Source organism: Bos indicus x Bos taurus, chromosome X (genome assembly GCF_003369695.1).
Source record: "Bos indicus x Bos taurus breed Angus x Brahman F1 hybrid chromosome X, Bos_hybrid_MaternalHap_v2.0, whole genome shotgun sequence".
In the NCBI taxonomy this organism is placed as follows: Eukaryota; Metazoa; Chordata; class Mammalia; order Artiodactyla; family Bovidae; genus Bos; species Bos indicus x Bos taurus.
The window spans coordinates 51,403,063-51,428,825 of NC_040105.1; the positions used below are offsets into that span (position 1 = coordinate 51,403,063).

At 40.4% G+C, this 25,763-nt stretch overlaps 1 protein-coding gene across 1 annotated transcript in view; it reads left to right on the forward strand.

Annotated features, from left to right (window-relative positions):
* FAM120C (family with sequence similarity 120C) overlaps window positions 1-25,763 on the forward strand; it is a 122,599-nt gene that overhangs the window by 42,223 nt on the left and 54,613 nt on the right. The window contains exons 2-4 of the mRNA XM_027534683.1: window positions 4,456-4,702; window positions 6,237-6,319; window positions 11,093-11,221. Coding sequence (XP_027390484.1) covers window positions 4,456-4,702; window positions 6,237-6,319; window positions 11,093-11,221 — 459 coding nt within the window. The remainder of the gene's footprint in view (window positions 1-4,455; window positions 4,703-6,236; window positions 6,320-11,092; window positions 11,222-25,763) is intronic.

The following is a 25,763-nucleotide window of genomic DNA, read 5'->3' on the forward strand; positions in this document are numbered from 1 at the left end:
AGGCTTCAGCAATACGTGAACCGTGAACTTCCAGATGTTCAAGCTGGTTTTAGAAAAGGCAGAGGAACCAGAGATCAAATTGCCAACATCCGCTGGATCATGGAAAAAGCAAGAGAGTTCCAGAAAAAACATCTGTTTCTGCCTTATTGACTATTCCAAAGCCTTTGACTGTGTGGCTCACAATAAACTGGAAAATTCTTCAAGAGATGGGAATACCAGACCACCTGACCTGCCTCTTGAGAAACCTATATGCAGGTCAGGAAGCAACAGTTAGAACTGGACATGGAACAACAGACTGGTTCCAAATAGGAAAAGGACTACGTCAAGGCTGTATATTGTCACCCTGCTTATTTAACTTATATGCCGAGTACATCCGGAGAAGGCAATGGCACCCCACTCCAGTACTTTTGCCTAGAAAATCCCATGGAAGGAGGTGCCTGGTGGGCTGCAGTCCATGGGGTCGCTAGGAGTCGGACACGACTGAGCGACTTCACTTTCACTTTTCACTTTCATGCATTGGAGAAGGAAATGGCAACCCACTCCAGTGTTCTTGTCTGGAGAATCCCAGGGACGGGGAAGCCTGTTGGGCTGCCGTCTATGGGGTCGCACAGAGTCGGACACGACTGAAGCGACTTAGCAGCAGCAGCAGAGTATGTCATGAGAAATGCTGGGCTGGAAGAAGCACAAGCTGGAATCAAGATTGCCGGGAGAAATATCAATAACCTCAGATATGCAGATGACACCACCCTTATGGCAGAAAGTGAAGAGGAACTAAAAAGCCTCTTGATGAAGGTGAAGGAGGAGAGTGAAAAAGTTGGCTTAAAGCTCAACATTCAGAAAACTAAGATCATAGCATCCAGTCCCATCACTTCATGGAAAATAGATGGAGAAACAGTGGAAGCAGTAATCACTGCAGATGGTGATTGCAGCCATCAAATTAAAAGACGCTTACTCCTTGGAAGGAAAGCTATGACCAACCTAGATAGCATATTCAAAAGCAGAGACATTACTTTGCCGACAAAGGTCCATCTAGTCAAGGCTATGGTTTTCCAAGTAGTCATGTATGGATGTGAGAGTTGGACTGTGAACAAAGCTGAGCACTGAAGAATTGATGCTTTTGAACTGTGGTGTTGGAGAAGACTCTTGCGAGTCCCTTGGACTGTAAGGAGATCCAACCAGTCCATCCTAAAGGAGATCAGTCCTGGGTGTTCATTGGAAGGACTGATGCTAAAGCTGAAACTCCAATACTTTGGCCACCTCACACGAAGAGTTGACTCATTGGAAAAGACTCTGATGCTGGGAGGGATTGGGGGCAGGAGGAGAAGGGGACGACAGAGGATGAGTTGGCTGGATGGCATCACCGACTCGATGGACATGAGTTTGAGTGAACTCTGGGAGTTGGTGATGGACTGGGAGGCCTGGCTGTCCTGTGCTGGGATGCATGGGGTTGCAAAGAGTGGGACAGGACTGAGCAACTGAACTGAACTGTAAAAACCTCACCAGACCTACTCCCATAATTTACATTTTAAGATAACAGGATTAGCCAGAGGGTTTAATCCAGAGACTATCCTCAGGCAGGATACATTATTGTTATATAATCCTAAGGAATGTAGAGGAAAAAAAGTTTGTTCTTTCTTCCTCCTTGAGAATTCCAGACCCGTCCCTCCTTGGGGACCCCTAGACTTCTTATCAACCTGCCTAGGAAGTGACTCTCTCATTTGGGAGACCTGGGTTCAATCCCTGGGTTAGGAAGACCCCCTGCAGAAGGGAAAGGCTACCCACTCCAGTATTCTGGCCTAGAGAATTCCATGGACTGTTAGTCCATGGGGTCACAAAGAGTCGGATATGACTGAGTGACTCTCAGTTTCACTTTAAATGTGTAATAATTCTGTATGTCAGTTATACCTCAATACAACTTTTTTTTTAATGAGTAATTAGATTAGCTCAATGGTTCTTAATTAGGAGTGTGCATCAGAACCTACTGGAAGCTAATTTTGGAATATAGGCATTCCAGTCACCTTCAGGAGATTGTTTCAGCAGATCTGAGGTGAGGCACAGGTTTGTAGATTTTGAAAATGCTTTCCAGGTGATTGTGATTTATATTCCTTATGAGAGCCATCAAATTTGTTAAAGATCACTAGTCTTTGACTTTCTAGGGTTGAAATCACTTGGATGGTGGCATAATCAACTACATACCAGCTAAAGGTAATGTGATGTTGTAGAAAGACCATGGGCTTTGGTGTCAGTCTTATCTGGGTTCCTGTTTCCCAGCTCTGTAGCCCTGAACATACCACATCACTTCTCTGAGCCTCAGTTTCCTTACCAGAACCACAGGACTTATAATGCCAACATAGTCAGGTTTTGATGATGAGAAAGAATGTATCACAGTCAGCACTGTGCCTGGTACAATGTAGATAGATGCTCAGTCAGTGACTGGTATGAGAGGTATATGCTGGAAGAAACTGTCACCAGGGGATAGCCCAAAACTGTACCCCTACCCAGACCCATCTGGAGTTAATTGTAACTCTAGACATAAATATGTTGTGGCACAAAGTAAGGTTTTTTGCTTCCTTTGCCTGGATATCAAATAAATACAGACCTTGCTTTGTTATTTGCTTACAAGTGTCCCTCCTTCTGCTGTGACTTAATATGTGACATGGCTCTGTACTGCAACTAGAGCCTCTTTCCATAGCTTAGAGAAAGCTTAATGCATTGAAACTCCTGTCAGACTCCAGAAGAACTGCTGCTGCTGCTGCTAAGTCGCTTCAATCGTGTCCGGCTCTGTGTGACCCTATAGACGGCAGCCCAATAGGCTCCCCCGTCCCTGGGATTCTCCAGGCAAGAACACTGGAGTGGGTTGCCATTGCCTTCTCCGCCAGAAGAACTACCATTCCTCTAAAACTTAAATTAAAAATTAAGTCAATTGAGTTCAACAAAATTATTGAGGTCTGTAGGCTCTGGAGACAAACTCCAGGCTTTATTCCTTCCAGCTGTGTGACCTTAGAGATGTAAAATGGAGATAATAATAATAGTTATAGCCTCATTGGATTGTTTTGAGTATGAAATGAATTAATACATGTAAAATAATTGGAACATTACTTAGCACATAGTATATGTTCAGTATCTGTTAGTAACTATTATTCATACTGCAGTGCATCAGATCTTATGTGGGAGCCAGGAATACAGAGATTATAAAGTTTCTGCAGTCAAGGAACTTAGTATGGCAGAACCAGTATGCAAATCACTTTAGTATCCTTTATGTAGAGCAATAGATGTGTGCACAAGAAGGGCACTTAACAGTCTGCCTCTATTACATTAAAAATAGTGCTCTCCAGGAAGAAGCCTGGTAGAATGGGAAGTGTGCATTCTGGAGTCAGATCAGCTTAGGTTTGTATACCTGTGTATACACCCTCATTATGCAACTTTGGGGGCAGCCAACCTCTCACACCCTTAGTTTTTCCATTTCTAAAATAGAGTGAAGTTTCTGGCTTCTAACTGTTGGAAGCGCCCCATTTAGGTGCCCTGTGGGCCAAGGTGCTCCCAAGAAAGAGAGCAGGGATTTTTTAAAAAGAGTTAGATGAACTTAGATTCAGGCTCTAGTTATATGTTATTTAACCTTTCTATGTCTATTTCCACTTGTATGTTTTTTCATTTATATCTGCCTTGTCCTTGATTGTTCTGTTGATGAGATAATGTATGTAAAGCACACACAGTATATAGAAGGTACTAAGCAGTATATAATAGCTTTATTATCTTTCTAACAAAGTTCTCATCTATTATTATTTAAAGTAAAAACTTAAATACTATAAACCATGTTAATTTCAATATTCTTTTAAAGAGCTTCAGGCCATAGTTCCATGCAGGGAGTCAAAAAACTGGTCATTTGAATGAACAAATGGATAATGCTGCCTGTGTTTACAGGAATAATCCAGTTTAGGCTAGGAAAGGCTTTCTTTATTTTAAGAGTATTTTGTTCAGCCTTGTGTTGTGCTGTGCTTAGTAGTGTCTGACTCTTTGTGACACCATGGACTGTAGCCCGCCAGGGCTACTTGTAGTCTGTCCATGGGGATTCTCCAGGCAAGAGTACTGGAGTGGGTTACCATGCCCTACTCCAGGGGATCTCCCCAACCCAGGGATCCAACCCAGGTCTCCTGCATTGCAGGTAGATTCTTTACCAGCTGAGCCACTGGGGAAGCCCAAAAATACAGAAGTGGGTAGCCTATCCCTTCTCCAGGGAAACGTCCAACCCAGGAATCAAACTGGTGTCTCCTGCATTGCAGGCAGATTCTTTACCAGCTGAGTTACCAGGGAAGCCCTTTTTAGTTTTATATTTAGTTATATTATATTTAGTCTTAAATTTCAACAAACTATAAAATTCAGTTTCTAGCCTTTCTGACTTTTAAACAAATATAGGTCAGCTTTTGTTGCATGATGTGTTCTCTTTTTCCCTCCTAGGTCTTTCAGAGCCTTGAAGACCACCATTTGGAAGTGGTGGCTTTTTTCAGGGAAAATGGCTTCCATGGTCTTCTTGCCCATGACTCCGAGTATGCGCTCTACAATATTCCATCTTACTATAGTTCCCATGCTCTGAAGCTGAGCTGGAATGGAAAGAACCTCACCACCAACCAGTTTCTGATGCAGGAGGTAGCCAAGCAGCTAGGCCTGAAGCGGATGAATTTTCCCATATTTGCTGCACTGCTAGGTAGGTGGTCCAAAGAACAGACTCTAATGATCATGTAAGTTTCCTCTTTCAGTGTTAAGAGATGAAAACCAGAGCAATGGTTATCACTGTTGGATTTATCTTCTGAAAATTTGCACGCCAAACACTGTGCTTTGGGGCTTCTTACTAGAAACTCAGCATGTTTTATTATTTATTAATACAGGATATTCCAGAATATTATTTTGATTCTTGTAAAACTTTTTCTTCCATTACATTCTGTAAGTATTTTATGCAGAGTACCGTCTTAGGCCAAATATCTTATTAGCCCTAGGTAACTTTGGTTTCCCACTCAGAGCATTAGCATCTCTTCCCCACTGTTTAACTTTAGATCAAAAACACAAATCATTCTGCATATTTTTCTTTTTGTTTCTCTTGTGCTAACATTTTATTATGAAAAGTCCCAAAAGTACAGCAAAGCTGCAAGAATTTGCTCTGAAAATCCTGTTTCTACCACCTGTATTCTGCCAATAACATTTTACTAAACTTGCTTTATCGTATATCTGTCTTTATATCCATCCATCAGTTTTTCTTTAAAAAATGTATTTCAAAGTTACTGCAGACTGTTGATTATCTTTGATTTGGTTTTCCAAGTACTGACAGCATGAAAATTAATATCTTGTCTCAGGTGTGACCTCTGTTTATAATCCCAAAGGATTTGAGCTTGGATAATCTAGTGGAGTCTAGAGAAGGCAATGGCACCCCCACTCCAGTACTCTTGCCTGGAAAATCCCATGGACGGAGGAGCCTGGTAGGCTGCAGTCCATGGGTCACTAGGAGTCGGACACGACTGAGCAACTTCACTTTCACTTTTCACTTTCATGCATTGGAGAAGGAAATGGCAACCCACTCCAGTGTTCTTGCCTGGAGAATCCCAGGGACGGGGGAGCCTGGTGGGCCGCCGTCTATGGGGTCGCACAGAGTCGGACACGACTGAAGCGACTTAGCAGCAGTAGCAGCAGCAATCTAGTGGAGTCAGCACAAGTTTTGGCATTAGGCCTTGGACAAATCACTGAAGTTACACCTCCTGGTTTCAGTTTCCTCATCTGTGAAATGGAATAATAATACCTCACAGTGTTATTGATAAGATTAAATGAAATAAGATATATAAAATGCCCAGCACTTAGTAGGCAGTCAGCAGTTGGTGGCTATTATTATAAAAGGCAGCATAACCAGGTGACAGAAAATAGCATGTACTTTGGAGCCAGACAGTCCTAGATTCTTAGCCTGGTGTGGGCACTTATTAGATGTGACACCTTGGGTAAAGTCAAGAGACTTGCTCAAACCTGTTTTCCTATCTATAAAAATGGAGATAATATTACCATACACAGTTAGTATAAAGATGATATATATAATGTATGTGATTCATAGTAGATAATCAAACATACTGTAGTTGTTAAATTAAGAACATAGATATGTATGAATTATTTGATTGTCTTTTTTCCCCAAAGTCCATTCATGGCCTGGAGATTCTAAGAAAACATTTGTACAGTCAATAAATGACAGATATACTTTATAGGTAATCACATTCTCCCAGATGAGGACCTGGCTGCTTTTCACTGGAGCCTCTTGGGACCAGAACATCCCCTTGCATCACTTAAGGTAATGTGCCCCATTTCCTGCCTGTGCATCCATGCCTAGAGGACATCACGTTTTGATTGGAATTTTGATAGAGTAAATCTTTCATTAGGCTTAAATTATTTCAGATACTTAGAAAAAAATTATAATTATGGTTGAAATTATAATTATGGTTGAAAAGGAGAAACTGAGTTTCTACCTACTCTATAGGGAAAAATCTAGTTATCCCCCCCTGTGTCGTTCTTCCCTGTGTGTTCCTCTCTCTCACACTACTACCACTGTCACATAGAGTACTTCACTTTTGACACTTCTAGTCACTAAACATGTGGTGAGTTTTCCCCGCACCAAACAATCTTCTGTGATACCAGCTGGGTATCCTACAATTTAACTGAATTCTAACACTACTACCTGAAGATAGTGTCAGATTGCACAGGTTCAGGACTCAATTCCAAGGACCGCCCCACCCCTCACACACTTTCAGATGGCAGGTGCAAGCCCAGGTTATCACCTGTGCTTCTTACTAACCAACTAGCTATAGTTTTGAGGTTTCAACAACTCCCTTCTCGGGTTCAATAAATTTGTTAAAGCACCTCATAGAACTCAGGGAAATACATACTTACATGTATCAGTTTATTAAAGGGTATGATAAAGGATGCAGGTGAACAGCCAGATGAAGAGATACATAGGATGAGGTCTGGGAGGATCCTGAGCACAGGAGTGCTCTTACCACCTAGGAAATTACAAAGATTTTAGGTGCTCTATGCCAGGAACTGGAGAAGGCAATGGCAACCCACTCCAGTACTCTTGCCTGGAAAATCCCATGGATGGAGGAGCCTGGTAGGCTGCAGTCCATGGGGTTGCTAAGAGTGGGACACGATTGAGCAACTTCACTTTCACTTTTCACTTTCATGCATTGGAGAAGGAAATGGCAACCCACTCCAGTGTTCTTGTCTGGAGAATCCCAGGGATGGGGGAGCCTGGTGGGCTGCCGTCTGTGGGGTCGCACAGAGTCGGACACGACTGAAGCAACTTAGCAGCAGCAGCATGCCAGGAACTGCGGTCAGAGAACAATATATGTTTTCTACTATCTCACACCCTTATTATCTTAAGGATTCATACAAACCTATGAAGGAAAATATTAATACTAATATGCTATTAAATAAAAAAATGAGCAAAGGAAAGAAGCAGACAATTCACAAAAGAGGAACTAGAGTGGCCAATAATATGACTAGGTGTTAAACCTCACTAGTGATCAGAGATGCAAATTAAATGAGCAGTGTGATTTTTTTTTAACCTAACAGTTTAGAAAATATTGAAAGATTAGTCTACCCACTCCTGTCAAGGCTGTGTTGAGACTGGTGCTGTCATATACTTCTTGTGGTAGTATAAGTTGGTGGTGGTATTACACTTCCCTAATCCTTTCACTCTCCTAGATGTCTATTTCACATCTTTCCTTCTCTCCTCAAGCCTCTAATTCTCCTTCCTTGCTCATTCTCAGCTCATGACCTGGCTTCCTATTTCACTCAGAAAATTGAAGCAATGGGAGCAAAACTTCCACCAGGTCCCACCCTTTCAACTTCTCACCTGCATGCTCTGCCTGCCTTGGATGACTTATTGTTCCTGTCTTAGGCCAGCCCTTCTGCTCTTATGCTGAATCCATGCCTCCTTGCTAACTTAAGGACATCACTTCAGAAGTTCTCCCCTCTTTCTCCCACATCATTTTCCCTCTCTCATTGGCTCTTTCCCATCAGATGCATAAGCATGCATCCATCAGAAAAAATAAAACCTGCTCTTGATTTTACTCCCTCCACCCAAGCTACTGCTCCGTATTTCTTCTTCCCTTTTAGCAAACTCTTCTAGAGAGTTGCCTATGTTTGAGCTGTTTACTATCCCCTTTCCCTCTTCTCTCTTCACTTTGCTGTGCTGAAATTGCTTTCAACAGTAACCAGTGACTGTGATGTTAATAAATCTAATGACTAGCTCTCAGTTTTCATCTTGCTTGACTAATCAGCAGTATATGACCCACTTGCTCACTCTCTGAGAACATGTTATTCACTTGGCTTTAAGGACCCTATTCTCTTGTAATCCTACCTACTTCACTGGCTGCTGCTTCTATCTCCTTTGCTGTTTCCTTGTCTTATGTACTTAACTTTGGAGTGTCCCAGAGTTCTATCTTCAGTCCTTTCTCTCTTCTATCCACACACACTGCCTTGGTGATTGATCTCATCTGGGGTCATGACTTTAAATACTATATGTCCATTAATGACTCCTAAATATATGTCTCCAGCTTTGATCTCGCATTTGAACTCTAGCTCCCAATATCTAATGGCCTATTAAACATGTCAAAGAAACACATCCAAATGGAAACTCCTGATCTTTCCCCTAAACCTGTTCCTTTCCACAGCCTTCCCTAATTTTCATTAACAGCAACTTCATCCTTCTAGTTGCTCAGTCTGAAAGGCTTGACGTCATCCTTGACTTCTCTCTTACTCATGCTCCACCTCTCCTCTGGTCAGGAAATACTATCAGTTCTTCCTTCAAAATATATCCACTTCTCACCATTTTCATAGCTACTACCTTGGGCAAGCCATCATTCTTGCCTGGATTATTATACCACTTTACTAACTATTGGTCTTCTGCTTTCACTATTTCATGTCCCAATACCTCTCACCCCCAGCCCCAAATCTATTCCCAGTACAACAGCCAGAGTCATTTTAAAAACTGACTAAAATCATGTCACTTCTCTTTTTAAAATTCTCTAATGGCTCTTCATATCACTCACCTAATCTTTACCATGGCCTACAAAGCCCTATGCTGTCTGCCCTCTTGTACAGCTCTGATCAAATTGCCAACATCCACTGGGTCATCAAAAAAGCAAGAGAGTTCCAGAAAAACAACTAGTTCTGCTTTATTGACTATGCCAAAGCCTTTGACTGTGTGGATCACAATAAACTGTGGAAAATTCTGAAAGAGATGGGAATACCAGACCACCTGACCTGCCTCTTGAGAAACCTGTATGCAGGTCAGGAAGCAACAGTTAGAACTGGACGTGGAACAACAGACTGGTTCCAAATAGGAAAAGGAGTACATCAAGTCTGTATATTGTCACCCTGCTTATTTAACTTAAATGCAGAGTACATCATGAGAAACGCTGGGCTGGAAGAAGCACAGCTGGAATCAAGATTGCCGGGAGAAATATCAATAACCTCAGATATGCAGATGACATCACCTGTATGGCAGAAAGCAAAGAGGCGCTAAAGAGCCTCTTTGAAAGTGAACGACGAGAGTGAAAAAGCTGGCTTAAAACTCAACATTCAAAAAACTAAGATAATGGCATCCGGTCCCATTACTTCATGGCTAATAGATGGGGAAACAATGGAAACATGACAGACTATTTTCTTGGGCTCCAAAATCACTGCAGACGGTGACTGCAGCAATGAAATGAGAAGATGCTTGCTCCTTGAAAGAAAAGTTATGACAAACCTAGACAGCATATTAGAAAGCAGAGGCATTACTTTGCCGACAAAGGTCCATCTAGTCAAAGCTATGGTTTTTCCAGTAGTCATGTATGGATGTAAGAGTTGCACCATAAAGAAAGCTGAGTGCCAAAGAATTGATGCTTTTAAACTGTGGTGTTGGAGAAGACTCTTGAGAGTCCCTTGGACAGAAAGGAGATCAAACTAAAGGAAATCAGTCCTGAATATTCATTGGAAGGACTGATGGTGAACCTGAAGCTCCAATACTTTGGCCACCTGATGTGAAGAGCTGACTCATTTGAAGACACTGATGCTGGAAAAGATTGAAGGCGGGAGGAGAAGTGGACGACAGAGGATGAAATGGTTGGATGGCATCACTGACTTGATGGACATGAGTTTGAGTAAGCTCCGGGAGTTGGTGATGGATAGGAAAGCCTGGCATGCTGCAGTCCATGGGGTCACAAAAGCACGACATGGGTATTCAAGGACATGACTGAGCTACTGAAGTAAACTGAACTGAAAAGCTTTTAAGAAGTTGATAGCCTTTTACTCAGCAATTATCATTCTAGAAAACATGTAATTAGATAATTGGAAGGTGGACAACAAGTCATACCTACATTTCACCATAACATTTTAAATTTTCAAGCACCACAAAAATAGAAAAAGTAATATATAGTTAGCTGTCACTGTAACAACTTCCATAGCCAGTAGTTGTTAACATGTGGCCATGGTTGCTTGAGTTTTTGTTGTTGTTGTTGCTCTTACTCATATATTTTAAAACAGATGCCAGTCCTCAAGTTATTTCACTCTCATGTTCTTTGATATGCATCTGTAAAACATAAGCATTTTCTTACACAGGCACAATGCCATTATTACTCCTAAGAAAATTAATGATAATTTCTTGATATCATCTTAATATCTAATCCATTTTTAGATTTTCATGCTTGTCTTACAAAAGCTTTTTTGTGGTTACTTCAAATCAGGATCTAAACATGATTCATACATTACCTTTAATAGCAGAAGTTTGGAAACAGCTAAAATGTATCATGACAATTTATCATGATTAATTATGATAGTGCAATAAAACAGTAATCTTTGGTGTGGGATTATGCTGATATGGTTTTTTTTTCTTCCTTTATCCTTTTTAATCTTGATTCCAAGTCTTCTGTACTAAAAATTAGGGGGAAATTAATTTAAAGAAAAGATGATAACTATCTCTCAGTGGATTTACTGAATTTGAATTCTGTATCTCACCCCTGTCTCACCTTTTTTCTTAATGATCCATCTTAGACATCAATGTGCTTTGCTTATCTGCTTCTAGGTCAGAGCTCATCAGCTGGTTCTTCCTCCCTGTGATGTGGTAATCAAAGCTGTTTCTGAGTATGTTAGTTCCATCAAAGACCCCTCAAACCTGGATGTGGTTGGGAAGGATGTTTTCAAACAGTCTCAGGTAAGCTAGCCTTCACCTTCCTAAGAATGGCCAGTTTTCTTACTTCACAAGTAGCACCAGCAGATTTGATCATTTTTGTGCTGCCTGCCTTCTCTCCTCCTAGGTGCTTATCTTCTCCCTTCTTACAGACTAGAGCCCCAAAGTTTCTTTTAGAAAACATCACTAGGCCTGGATTTAAAGGATTTTTTTTTTTACCTTTTTTCTACTGATTATTAAAGTTATATGAACTCATTCTACAGAATTTAGAAAATGTCACTTATACTCTCATTACCCAGAAACAACTTGCCATAGTTATCACTCTGGCATATATCCCTCTCTTTTTTTTCAGTGTATATTTTAATATAAAGGAGGTCTTGCTTATTGGAGTAAAATGAGTGCTGAAAAAGGCTACTTAAGTATGTCCATATGAAACAACAGTGTTTCATTATTAATAGTGAAAAAAGGGCTCACCTAGGATTTTATCTTGTGAAATGAAACTAAAAGTTAGGAAAATAAGTTAGTTTTATTTTTGACAATTTCATTTATACTTATCCTCTGGGTTTTTCAGTTCTATTTTAAATTTAAAAGTCAATAAAACTGACTTGTATGGTTATATGGATTTTTAAAACATGTATAGATTTGTGTAGCCAATATCACAATCAGGATCAGAACAGTTGAACCTTCCCTGAAATTTCTCATGCTGTCCCTTCATAATTACACCCAAACTCATCCCTAATCCCTGGAAACTACCAGTCTATTCTCTGTCATACTTATATCTTTTAGAGAATAGTATGTGAATGGAATCATAGAGTGTGTAATCTTTTAAGAATGGCATTTTTCATGCAAAATAATGCCTTTGAGATTGTTTTAAGTTGTTGAATGTTGCATCTATAGATAATTCGTTCCTTTTTATTGCCATAGTATCTATTGTGTCACTCTATGTCATTTTCTTTATGCTTTCACCCCTAGAGAATATTTCAGTTGTTTCCAATTTTTGGTGGTTCAAATACAGCTTCTATAAACATTTCTGTACAAGTTTTTGTATGAATACGTTTTCATTTCCCTACTGTAATACCTAGCAATGGAAATTCTGGGTCATATGGTAAGTGTATGTTTAACTTAAACTTTATTTTTTTTTCATTTTTTTAAATTTATTTATTTTAATTGGAGACTGATTACTTTACAGTATTGTAGTGGTTTTTGCTATATACTGACATGAATCAGCCATCGGTGTACATCTGTTCCCCATCCTGAACCCCCCTCCCACCTCCCTCCCAATCCCATCCCTCTGAGTCATCCCAGTGCACCAGCCCTGAGCACCCTATCTCATGCATCAAACCTGGACTGGTGATCTGTTTCACATATGATAATATACATATTTCAATGCTATTCTCTCAAATCATCCCACCTTCACCTTCTCCCACAGTGTCCAAAAGACTGTTCTATACATCTGTGTCTCTTTTGCTGTCTCGCATATAGGGTCATCATTGCCATCTTTCTAAATTCTATATATATGCATTAATATACTGTATTGGTGTTTTTCTTTCTGACTTACTTCACTCTGTATAATCAGCTCCAGTTTCATCCACCTTATTAGAACCGATTCAGATGTGTTCCTTTTAACAGCTGAGTAATATTCCATTGTGTATATGTACCGCAGCTTTCTTATCCATTCGTCTGCTGATGGACATCTAGGTTGCTTCCGTGTCCTGGCTATTATAAACAGTGCTGCGATGAACATTGGGGTACATGCATCTCTTTCAATTCTGGTTTACTCAGTGTGTATGCCTACCCAGCAGTGGGATTGCTGGGTCATATGGCAGTTCTATTTACAGTTTTTTTAAGGAATCTCTACACTGTTCTCCATAGTGGCTGTACAAGTTTGCATTTCTACCAACAGTCTAAGAGGGTTCCCTTTTCTTCACACCCTCTCCAGCATTTACTGTTTGTAGATTTTAGGATAACAGCCATTCTGACCAGTGTGAGATGGCACCTCATTGTGGTTTTGATTTGCATTTCTCTGATAATGAATGATGTTGAGCATCTTTTCATGTGTTTGTTAGCCATCTGTATGTCTTCTTTGGAGAAATGTCTGTTTAGTTCTTTGGCCCATTTTTTGATTGGGTCATTTATTTTTCTGGAATTGAGCTGAAGGAGCTGCTTGAATATTTTTGATATTAATTCTTTGTCAGTTGCTTCGTTTGCTATTATTTTCTCCCATTCTGAAAGCTGTCTTTTCACCTTGCTTATAGTTTCCTTTGTTGTGAAAAAGCTTTTAACTTTAATTAGGTCCCATTTGTCTATTTTTGCTTTTATTTCTAATATTCTGGGAGGTGGGTCATAGAGGATCCTGCTGTGATTTATGTCAGAGTGTGTTTTGCCTATGTTGTCTTCTAGGAGTTTTATAGTTTCTGGTCTTAGGTTTAGATCTTTAATCCACTTTGAGTTTATTTTTGTGTATGGTATTAGAAAGTGTTCTAGTTTGATTCTTTTACAAGTGGTTGACCAGTTTTCCCAGCACCACTTGTTAAAGAGATCGCTTTTCCCCATTGTATATTCTTACCTCCTTTGTCAAAGATAAGGTGTCCATAGGTGCGTGGATTTATCTCTGGGCTTTATTCTTTTATTCTTCCCTTGAGAACCCCATGAACAATATGAACAGTATGAAAAGGCAAAAAGACGGGACACTGAAAGATGAACTCCCCAGGTCAGTAGGTGCCCAGTATGCTACTGGAGATCAGTGGTGAAATGATTCCAGAAAGAATGAAGAAATGGAGTCAAAGCAAAAACACCCAGTTGTGGATGTGACTGGTGATGGAAGTAAAGTCCAATGCTATAAAGAGCAATATTACATAGTAACCTGGAATGTTAGGTCAATGAAACAAGACAAATTGGAAGTGGTCAAACAGGAGATGGCAAGAGTGAATGTCGACATTCTAGGAATCAGCGAACTAAAATGGACTGGAATGGGTTAATTTAACTCAGATAACCATATTATCTACTACTGTGGGCAGGAATCCCTTAGAAGAAATGGAATAGCCATCATGGTCAACAAAAGAGTCCAAAATGCAGTACTTGGATGCAATCTCAAAAACGACAGAATGATCTCTGTTCGTTTTCAAGGCAAACCATTCAATATGACAGTAATCCAAGTCTGTGCCTCGACCAGTAATGCTGAAGAAGCTGAAGCTGAATGGTTCTATGAAGACCTACAAGACCTTCTAGTACTAACACCCAAAAAAGATGTCCTTTTCATTATAGGGGACTGGAATGCAAAAGGAGGAAGTCAAGAAATACCTGGAATAATGGGCAAATTTGACCTTGGAGTACAGAGTGAAGCATGGCAAAGGCTAACAGAGTTTGGCCAAGAGAATGTGCTGGTCATATCAAACACCCTCTTCCAACAACACAAGAGAAGACTCTGCACGTGAATATCACCAGATGGTCAATATCGAAATCAGACTGATTATATTCTTTGCAGCCAAAGAAGGAGAAGCTCTATACAGTCAGCAGAAATAAGACTGGGAACAGACTATGGCTCAGATCATGAATTCCTTATTGCCAAATTCAGAAAACCACTAGACCATTCAGGTATCAGTTCAGTTCAGTTCAGTTTAGTTGTTCAGTCGTGTCTGACTCTTTGCGACCCCATGAATCGCAGCACACCAGGCCTCCCTGTCCATCACCAACTCCCAGAGTTTACTCAAACTCATGTCCATCGAGTGGGTGATGCCATCCAGCCATCCCATCCTCTGTTGTCCCCTTCTCCTCCTGCTCTTCATCTTTCCCAGCATCAGGGTCTTTTCAAATGATTTCGTTTTCCACATCAGGTGACCAAAGTATTGGAGTTTCAGCCTCAGCATCAGTCCTTCCAAAGAACACAGAGGACTGATCACCTTTAGAATAGACTGGTTAGATCTCCTTGCAGTCCAAGGGACGCTCAACAGACTTCTCCAAAACCACAGTTCAAAAGCATCAATTCTTCGCCGGTCAGCTTTCTTTACAGTCCAACTCTCACATCCATACATGACTACTGGAAAAACCATAGCCTTGACTAGACGGACCTTTGTTGGCAAAGTAATGTCTCTGCATTTCAATGTGCTATCTAGGTTGGTCTTAACTTTCCTTCCAAGGAGTAAGCGTCTTTTAATTTCATGGCTGCAATCACCATCTGCAGTGATTTTCGAGCTCAGAAAAATTAAGTCTGACACTGTTTCCACTGTTTCGCCATCTATTTCCCATGAAGTGATGCGACCAGATGCCATGATCTTTGTTTTCTGAATGTTGAGCTTTAAGCCAACTTTTCACTCTCCTCTTTCACTTTCATCAAGAGGCTTTTGAGTTCCTCTTCACTTTCTGCCATAACGGTGGTGTCATCTGCATATCTGAGGTTATTCATCTTTCTCCCGGCAATCTTGATTCCAGCTTGTGCTTCTTCCAGCCCAGCGTTTCTCATATAAATTAATTTTCTGCATATAAATTAAACAAGCAGGGTGACAATATATAGCCTTGATGTACTCCTTTTCCTATTTGGAACCAATCTGTTGTTCCATGTCCAGTTCTAACTGTTGCTTCCTGACCTACACATAGGTTTCTCAAGAGGCAGGTCAGGTGGTCTGGTATTCCCATCTCTTTCAGAAATCCCTTAGGACAATACAGTGGAAGTGACAAATAGATGCAAGGGATTCAGTCTGACAGACAGAGTGCCTGAAGAACTATGGACGGAGATCCATGACATTGTATAGGAGGCAGTGATCAAGATCATCCCCAAGAAAAAGAAATGCAAACCGGCAAAATGGTTGTCTGAGGAGGCCTTACAAATAGCCGAGAAAAGAAAAGAAGCAAAAGGCAAAGCAGAAAAGGAAAGATATGCCCTTCTGAATGCAGAGTTCCAAAGAATAACAAGGAGAGATAAGAAAGCCTTCCTCAGTGATCAGTGCAAAGAAATAGTGGAAAACAATGGAATAGGAAAGACTAGAGATCTCTTCAAGAAAATTAGAGATACCAAGGGAACATTTCTTGCAAAGATGGGCTCAATAAAGGACAGAAATGGTATGGACCTAACAGAAGCAGAAGATATTAAGAAGAGGTGGGAAGAATACACAGAAGAACTATACAGAAAAGATCTTCATGACCCAGATAATCACAATGGTGTGATCACTCACCTAGAGCCAGACATCCTGGAATGCAAAGTCAAGTGGGCCTTAGGAAGCATCACTATGAACAGAGCTAATGGAGGTGATGGAATTCCAGTTGAGCTATTTCAAATCCTAAAAGATGATACTGTGAAAGTTCTGTACTCCATATGCCAGCAAATTTGGAAAGCTCCGCAGTGGCCGTAGGACTTGAAAACGTCAGTTTTCATTACCATCCCAAAGAAAGGCAATGCCAAAGAATGCTCAAACTACCTCACAGTTGCACTCACCTCACATGCTAGTAAAGTAATGCTCAAAATTCTCCAAGCCAGACCTTAACAGTACATGAACCGTGAACTTCCAGATGTTCAAGAAAAGTCAGAGGAACCAGAGATCAAATTGCCAGCATCCTTTGGATCATCAAACAAGCAAGAGAGTTCCAGAAAAACATCTATTTCTGCTTTATTGAATATGCCAAAGCCTTTGACTGTATGGATCACAACAAACTGTGGAAAATTCCTAAAGGGATGGGAATACCAGATCACCTGATCTGCCTCCTGAGAAATTTGTGCAGGTCAAGATGCAACAGTTAGAACTGGACATGGAACAACAGACTGGTTCCAAATCAGGAAAGGAGTTCATCAAGGCTGTATATTGTCACCCTGCTTATTCAACTTATATGCAGAGCACATCGCGAGAAACGTTGGGCAAGATGAAGCACAAGCTGGAATCAAGATTACCAAGAGAAATATCAATAGCCTCAGATATGCAGATGACACCACCCTTATGGCAAAAAGTGAAGAAGAACTAAAGTGCCTCTTGATGGAAGTGAAAGAGGAGAGTGAAAAAGTTGGCTTAAAACTCAACATTCAGAAAACTTAAGTTCATGGCATCTGGTCCCATCACTTTATGGCAAACAGATGGAGAAACAGTGGATATAGTGACCGACTTTTTTTGGGGGGGGCTCCAAAATCACCACAGATGGTGACTGCAGCCATTAAATTAGAAGACACTAGCTCCTTGGAAGAAAAGTTATGACCAAGTTAGACAGCGTATTAAGAAGCAGAGACATGCCTTTGTCGACAAAGGTCCGTGTAGTCAAAGCTATGGTTTTTCCAGTGGTCATGTATGGATGTGAGAGTTGGAGTATAAAGAAAGCTGAGTGCCAAAGAATTGATGCTTTTTAACTGTGGTATTGGAGAAGACTCTTGAGATTCTCTTGGACTGCAAGGAGATCCAACCAGTCCATTCTAAAGGAAATCAGTCCTGAATATTCTTTGGAAGGACTGATGCTGAACCTCCAATACTTTGGCCACGTGATAAGGTCAACTGACTCATTGGAAAAGACTCTGATGCTGAGAAAGATTGAAGATGGGAGGAGAAGGAGACGGCAGAGGATGAGATGGTTGAATGACATCACCGACTCAACGGACATGAGTTTGAGCAAGTTCAGGGAGATGGTGAAAGACAGGGGAGCCTGGCATTCTGCAGTCTTTGGGGTCACAGAAAGTTGGACATGACTGAGCAACTGAACAACAGCTAAAAAGTTTTTCCATGAATAAAGAATAAGTTTACCAAACAAAATTTTCTGATAGCTCTCATACCCACTAGGTCACGTTTAACTTTCTAGCATGATTTAAGTGCTGGGTTTGTTTTAATAAAAAGCATACTTGGGTTATATTTTCTTAAAATATTTACATTCTTTTGATATTCAAATCATTCTTTTTTCAAGTGCCTTTCCTGCCATGATCTTTCATAATTCTCTCTTACATCATTGTTGAAGACTAACTGTAACAGATCCTCATTGGTCTGTGACTTCTAGCATAATGTGAGCCATTTTTCATCATGTGTCTTTACTTTGGGAAATCCTGACTTTATGACAGATTTACCTGTTCGCTTTGTTACTTTGCGTTGCAGTTTCAGCTGTTTGTATGAGACAATTATGAAGAGATTGACCCACAAAAAAAGAAGTTGCCATGTTTGGTAGAGAGAGATCCTAGTATTTATTAAGAAGGGAATACTGTTTAAATGGAGAATACATTTTCCTGCTGATTTTTTATTGTGATAAAAATGCATATAAAATTTACCATCTTAAACATTGTAAATATATGTTCAGTGGTATTAATACATTCATAATATTGTGTAACCATCACCATCATTCATCCCTATAACTCTTATTATCTTGTAAAACTGAAAATCTACAACCATTAAAAGATAAGTCCCCATTCTCTCCTCCCTCTCTGCCTATTCTACTTTTGATCTCTGATTTGACTACTCTACATACTTCATATAAGTGGAATTATACTATATATAGGAAATTCCCAGTGGCTTAGTGGTAAAGAATCTGCCTTCAGTTCAATAGGCACAAGAGACACAGCTTCAGTCCCTGGGTGAGGAAGATCCCCTTGAGAAAGGAATGGCAACCGACTCCAGTATTCTTGCCTGGATGAACAGAGGAGCCTGATGGGGCTATAGCCCATGGGGTTGCAAAGAGTAGGACATGACTGAGCCTGCTTGCATGCCCATTTGCAATGGGCTGATTTCACTTAACGTAATGTACTTAAGATTTTTCCATGTTGTAGGATGTGTCAGAATAACCTTCCTTTTTAACATTGAATAATATTCTGTTGTCCCTTTCATGAATCACAGCCTTGTAATGGCAAAGGGGCTTGTATAACTCAGTGAAGCTGTAAGCCTTGCTGTGCACGGCCACCCAAGATTGACGTGGTCCACTGGATGAGGAAATGTCCACCCACTCCAGTATTCGTGCTTGAAGAACTCCATGAACAATATGAAAAGGCAAAAATATATGACACCAGAAGATGATGGTTATAGCAAACACCCTTTTCCAACAACCCAAGAGACAACTCTGCATGTGGACATCACCAGGTGGTCAAAACCAAAATCAGACTGATTATGTTCTTTGCAGCTAAAGATGGAGAAAGTCTATACAGTCAGCAAAAACAAGACCTGGAGATGACTGTGGCTCAGATCATGAGCTCCTTATTGCAAAATTCAGACTTAAATTCAAGAGAGTAGGGAAAACCACTAGGCCCATTCAGGTATGACCTAAATCAAATCCCTTATGATTATACAGTGGAGGTGGTAAATAGATTCAAGGGATTAAATCTGGTAGACAGAGTGCCTGAAGAACTATGGATGGAGGTTCATAACGTTTTACAGGAGGCAGTGACCAAAGTGTCTCAAAGAAAAAGAAATGCAAGAAGGCAAAGTGGTTGTCTGAGGAGACTTTACAAATAGCTGAAGAAAGAAGTGATGTGATAGGCAAGGGAGAAAGGGAAAGATACCCATCTGAATGCAGAGCTCCAGAGAATAGCAGGGAGAGATAAGACCTTCTTAAATGAACAATGCAAAGAAATAGAGGAAAACAATAGAATAGGAAAGACTAGAGATCTCTACAAGAAAATTGGAGATATTGAGGGAATATTTCATGCAAGGATGGCCATGATAAAGACAGAAACGGCAAGGACTTAACAGATTAAGAAGAGGTGGAAAAAATACACAAAACAACTATACAAAAAAGGTCTTAATGACCTGGATAATCACAATGGTGTGGTCACTCACCTAGAACCAGACATCCTGGAATATGAAGTCAAGTGGGCTTTAGGAAGCATTATTGTGAACAAAGCTAGTGGAGGTGACAAAATTCCAGCTGAGCTATTTAAAATCCTAAAAGATGATGCTATTTAAAGTGCTGCACTCAGTGTGCCAGCAAATTTGGAAAACTCAGCTGTGCCCATAGGACTGGAAATATCAGTTTCATTCCAATCCCAAAGAAAGGCAATGCCAAAGAGTGTTCAAACTACCATACAGTCATGCTCATTTCACATGCTAGCAAGGTAATACTTAAAATCCTTCAAGCTAGCCTGGGAAAATCCCATGGACAGAGGAGCCTGGTAGGCTGCAGTCCACAGGGTTGCAAGGAGTCGGGCACGATTGAGTGACTTCACTTTCACTTTTCACTTTCCTACATTAGAGAAGGAAATGGCAACCCATTCCAGTGTTCTTGCCTGGAGAATCCCAGGGAAGGGGGAGCCTGGTGGGCTTCTGTCTATAGGGTCACACAGAGTTGGACACAACTGAAGCGACTTAGCAGCAGCAGCAGCAGGCTTCAACAGTACAGGAACCAATAACTTCCACATGTATAAGCTGGGTTTCAAAGAGGGAGAGGAGCCAGAGATCAAATTGCCAACATTAATTGGATCGTGGAGAGAGCAAAGAAGCTCCAGAAAAAAAAAAATCTAGCATAGTCCGCTTCACTGACTATGCTAAAGCCTTGACTATGTAGATCACAACAAACTGGAAAATTCTTAAAGAGATGAAAGTACCAGACGACCTTACCTGTCTCCTGAGAAATTTGTATGCAGGTAAGAGACACGGGTTTGATCTCTGGGTAGGGAAGATCCCCTGGAGGAGGAAATGGCACCCATTTCCAGTGTACTTGGGACTTCCCTGGTGGCTCAGCCAGTAAAGAATCCGCCTGCAATGCAGGAGATGCAAGAGACATGGGTTCAGTCCCTGGGTTCGGAAGATCCCCTGGAGGAGGAAATGCAACCCACTCCAATATTCTTGCCTGAAAAATCTCATGGACAGAGGAGCCTGGTGGGCTACAGTCAGTTCAAACGGTTGCAAACAGTTGGACCTGACTGAGCGACTAAGAAAGCAAGAAGCAACAGTTAGAAACAGACATGCAACAACTGACTGGTTCAAAATTGGGAAAGGAGTACAACAAGGCTATATATTGTCACTCTGCTTATTTAATTATATGCAAAGCATCATGCAAAATGTGGGCTGGATGAATTATAAGCTGGAACCAAGATTGCTGGGAGAAATATCAATAACCTCAGATATGCAGATGATACCACTCCAGTAGCAGAAAGTGAAGAGGAACTGAAGAACCTCTTGATGAGGGTGAAAGAGGAGAGTGAAAAAACTGGCTTGAAACTCAGCATTAAAGAACTAAGATCATGGTATCTGGTCCCATCACTTCATGGCAAATGTAAGGGGGAAAAGTGGAAGCAGTGACAGATTTTATTTCCTTGGGCTCCAAAATCACTATGGACAGTGATTGCAGCCATGAAATTAAAAGACACTTGCTCCTTGGAAGGAAAGCTATGACCAACCTAGACAGCAAATTAAAAACCAGAGACATCACTTTGTAGACAAAGGTCTCTATAGTCAAAGCTATGTTTCCAGTAGTCATATACGGATTTGAGAGTTGGACCACAAATAAAGCTGAGTACCGAAGAATTGATGCTTTTGAATTGTGGTGTTGGAGAATACTCTTGAGAGTCCTTTGGACTGCAAGGAGATCAAACCTGTCAATCCGAAAGGAAATCAACCCTGATTATTCATTGGAAGGAGTGTTACTGAAACCTGATGCAAAGAGACAACTCATTGGAAAAGACCCTGATGCTGGGAAAGATTGAAGGCAAAATGAGACAGAGGTGGCAGAGGATGAGATGGTTAGATAGCATCAGCAACTCAATGGACATGAATTTGAGCAAACTCCTGGAGATAGTAGAGGACCGAGGAACCTGGCATGCTGCAGTCCATGGGATTGCAGACTCAGACATGACTTAGAGACTCAACAGCAACAACAATATTCCATTGTTTGTAAATGGAGGAAAATTTTTGTACATGCTCAATTGAGTGTTGAATATTTTTAATGTTATAGCTTTTGCTTGCCTTTGTAACTTAATAACAAGAATCCCCCTTTGACTAAACAAAATAAAATTGTTTAATAGTGACTTTGCTTCTAATTCCATCCTAAATGTTTTACAATATTTCCTAGTCCTCTTTATATGTCTAATGTGGTAGTCAGCTCAGTGTAGTCATCTTTAACTTGCTTTTTCCACTGAACATTATGTCTTAAACCATTCTTCATTGTTGCTATATAATTTTCACAAATATTTTTAACAGTTATAGAATTATCAGAACTGTTTTAAAAAAACATACAAAATCTGCTAGGTAACAGCATCAAATTATGAATTTCTACTCTGCTACTTGTGGCCTCTGTGGATCTATTAATGAAGAGGTTAGGGGCTTCCATGGTGGTCCAGTGATTAAGAATCCACCTGCTAACACAGGGGACATGGGTTCAATCCCTGGTTCAGCAAGATTCCACATACCACAGGGCAACTAAGCCCATGTGCCACAACTACTGAAGCCCTCGCACTCTAGAGCCTGTGCTCTGCAACAAGATTAGTCACCACAATGAGAAACTTGCACTCCACAACTAGGGAATGTCCGTGCAGCAATGAAGACCAGTGCAGCTGAAAAAGTTAATTAATTAAAAAATAAATATGTAAAACAAAAAGAAAATGGTAGGGCTTAATTAAATATGATCATGTGTAAAATATTGAGTAAACTTCTATAGATAAGTCCCATGTTAGCAGAATGTCAGTATGAATAAACCATTCTTTGTCCTCATAGAACTTGAGGTTAATGGGGAAGGTTGAAGCAAATAAATAAGTACAACAAAGGAAAAAACAATAAAGTTTTCATAGAATGAAAGATTTCATAGAATTGGTGCCCCTTGAAGGAAAAGTAAATGTTTAGCTTTCGGGAAACAGAGCAGAGTGGGACAGTGAGGGAAGTACGTGTGATTCAGTATTTCAGGGTATTGGGTCATAGATGTATACTCACTGACACATAATAATTTATAAGACATACTGTTAAGTGCAAAAGGCAATTTGAAAAACAATATACAATTCCACTTATGTGAAAAAAAAAAAACAAAGCTGTATTTATTTACATATGTGTGTGTGTGTATAAACAGCAAAAGTTATGACAGGACACATACCAAACTGGTTACATTGGTCACTTTGTGGAAGGGATGAGGGTACAGAGGTAGAGATATTAAGGAAGGTTCTGTGTATGGCTTGTGTGTCTAAAATGAGGCTAGATGACCTAGACATCTTAATATCTGTATTTGTGTGCCTGGTGGTTTAGTCGGTTAGTCATCTCCAACTCTTTGCAACCCCATGGACTGTAGCCCACCAGGCTTCTCTGTTACTTAGCACACATGCATTGATGATGAGAGTATAACTTGAGACATCTGCATCTGAAAGAGGTTTATATCATGTGTCAAGAGTCTATGAAAATAACTATATCCTTTGACCTAGTAATTCCACTTCTAAAAATATCTCCTATGAAATAACCTAAGAAACATGTAAAAATATGCTTATTAGAACATTATTTATAATTAGAAATGACTTTAATATCTTACATTCTATTTGATGAAATATTATAAAGGTCATAAATTATATTCAAGAGGATTTTAAAATTACATCGGAAAACCCCCTTCTCAATCATCCCCAATCCCACAGAGATAAGTGGTATTTTCTATTGCCATAAGTAAGTTTCACTTCTGTGCATGTGTGCTAAGTCGCTTCAGTAGTGTCTGACTCTGTGTGACCCTGTGGACTGTAGCCTGCCAGGCTCCTCTGTCCATTAGATTCTCCAGGCAAGAATACTGAAGTGGGTTGCCATGCCCTCCTCCAGGAGATCTTCCCAACCCAGGGATGGAACCCAGGTCTCTTATGTTTCCTGCATTGGCAGGCAGGTTCTTTACCACTAGTGCCACCTGGGAAGCCCAAGTTTCACTTCTACTTGGACTTTCAGTTCAGTCAATTCAGTCGCTCAGTCATTTCTGACTCTTTGCAATCCCATGGACTACAGCACGCCAGGCCTCCCTGTCCATTGCCAACTCGCAGAGTTTACTCAAACTCATGTCCATTGAGTCGGTGATGCCATCCAACCATTTCATCCTCCGTCATCCCCTTCTCCTGCCTTCAGTCTTTCCCAGCATCAGGGTCTTTTCCAGTGAGTCAGCTCTTTACATCAGGTGGCCAAAGTATTGGAGTTTCATCTTCAATATCAGTTCTTCCAATGAACACTCAGGGCTAATCTCCTTTAGGATGGACTGGTTGGATCTCCTTGCAGTCCAAGGGACTCTCAAGAGTCTGCTCCAACACCACAGTTCAAAAGCATCGATTCTTCGGTGCTCAGCTTTCTTATAGTCCAACTCTCACATCCATACATGACCACTGGAAAAACCATAGCTTTGACTAGACGGAATTTTGTTGGCAAAGTAATGTCTCTGCTTTATAATATGCTGTCTAGGTTGGTCATAACTTTCTTCCAAAGAGCAAGCGTCCTTTAATGTCATGGCTGTAGTCACCATCTGCAGTGATTTTGGAGCCCAAGAAAATAAAGTCTATCACTGTTTCCATTGTTTCCCCATCTATTTGCCATGAAGTGATGGGACCAGATGCCATGATCTTAGTTTTCTGAATGTTGAGTTTCAAGCCAACCTTTTAACTCTCGTCTTTCACTTTCATCAAGAGACTCTTTAGTTCTTCTTTGCTTTCTGCCATGAGTGTGTTGTCATCTGCATATCTGAGGTTATTGATATTTCTCCCAGAAATCTTGATTCCAGCTTGTGCTTCATCCAGCCCAGTGTTTCTCATGATGTACTCTGCATTTAAGTTAAATAAGTAGGGTGACAGTATACAGCCTTGACGTACTCCTTTCCCTATTTGGAACCAGTCTGTTGTTCCATGTCCAGTTCTAACTGTTGCTTCCTGACCTGCATACAGATTTCTCAAGAGGCAGGTCAGGTGGTCTGGTATTCCTATCTCTTTGAGAATTTTCCAGAGTTTGATGTGGTCCACACAATCAAAGGCTTTGGCATAGTCAATAAAGCAGAAGTTGATATTTTTCTGGAACTCTTTTGATGATCCAACAGATGTTGGCAATTTGATCTCTGCTTCCTCTGCCTTGTCTAAATCCACCTTGACCATCTAGAAGTTCATGGTTCACATACTGTTGAAGCCTGGCTTGCAGAATTTTGAGCATTACTTTACTAGTGTGTGAGATGAGTGCACTTGTGCATATGTACTCTTTTGTCTGCTTCTCCTTTCACTCATTATTATGTCTGAGATTAGTCCATATTGTTGCATATATCAGTCCTTTGTTCTTTATTACTGTACAGTTTTTTTATCATATGTATATATCATAATTTATCCATTCTTCTGTTGATAGAATTATTTCTAGTTTGGTGCTATTAAATAAAGCTGTTGTTAGTATTCTTGTTTATATTTTTGGTAGACATATGTACTTATTTTTCCTGGATAAATACTTAAGAGTAGGATTGCTGTGCCATATGGCAAATATATGTTTAGCATAATAAGAAACTCCCAAACTGTTTTCTCAGCTCTACCTATGTATATTCCTACAAGCAGTGTATTGGACTTCCAGTCAGTCCATATCCTTGCCAGGGCTAGATATTTATAATCTTAAATTTTAACCATTCTGGAGGATATATAGTGATTTCACATTATGGATTTTCTGTATGTTTAAGTGGTTTTGGTTGTAATGTTCATACTTTTTGAACCAGTAAT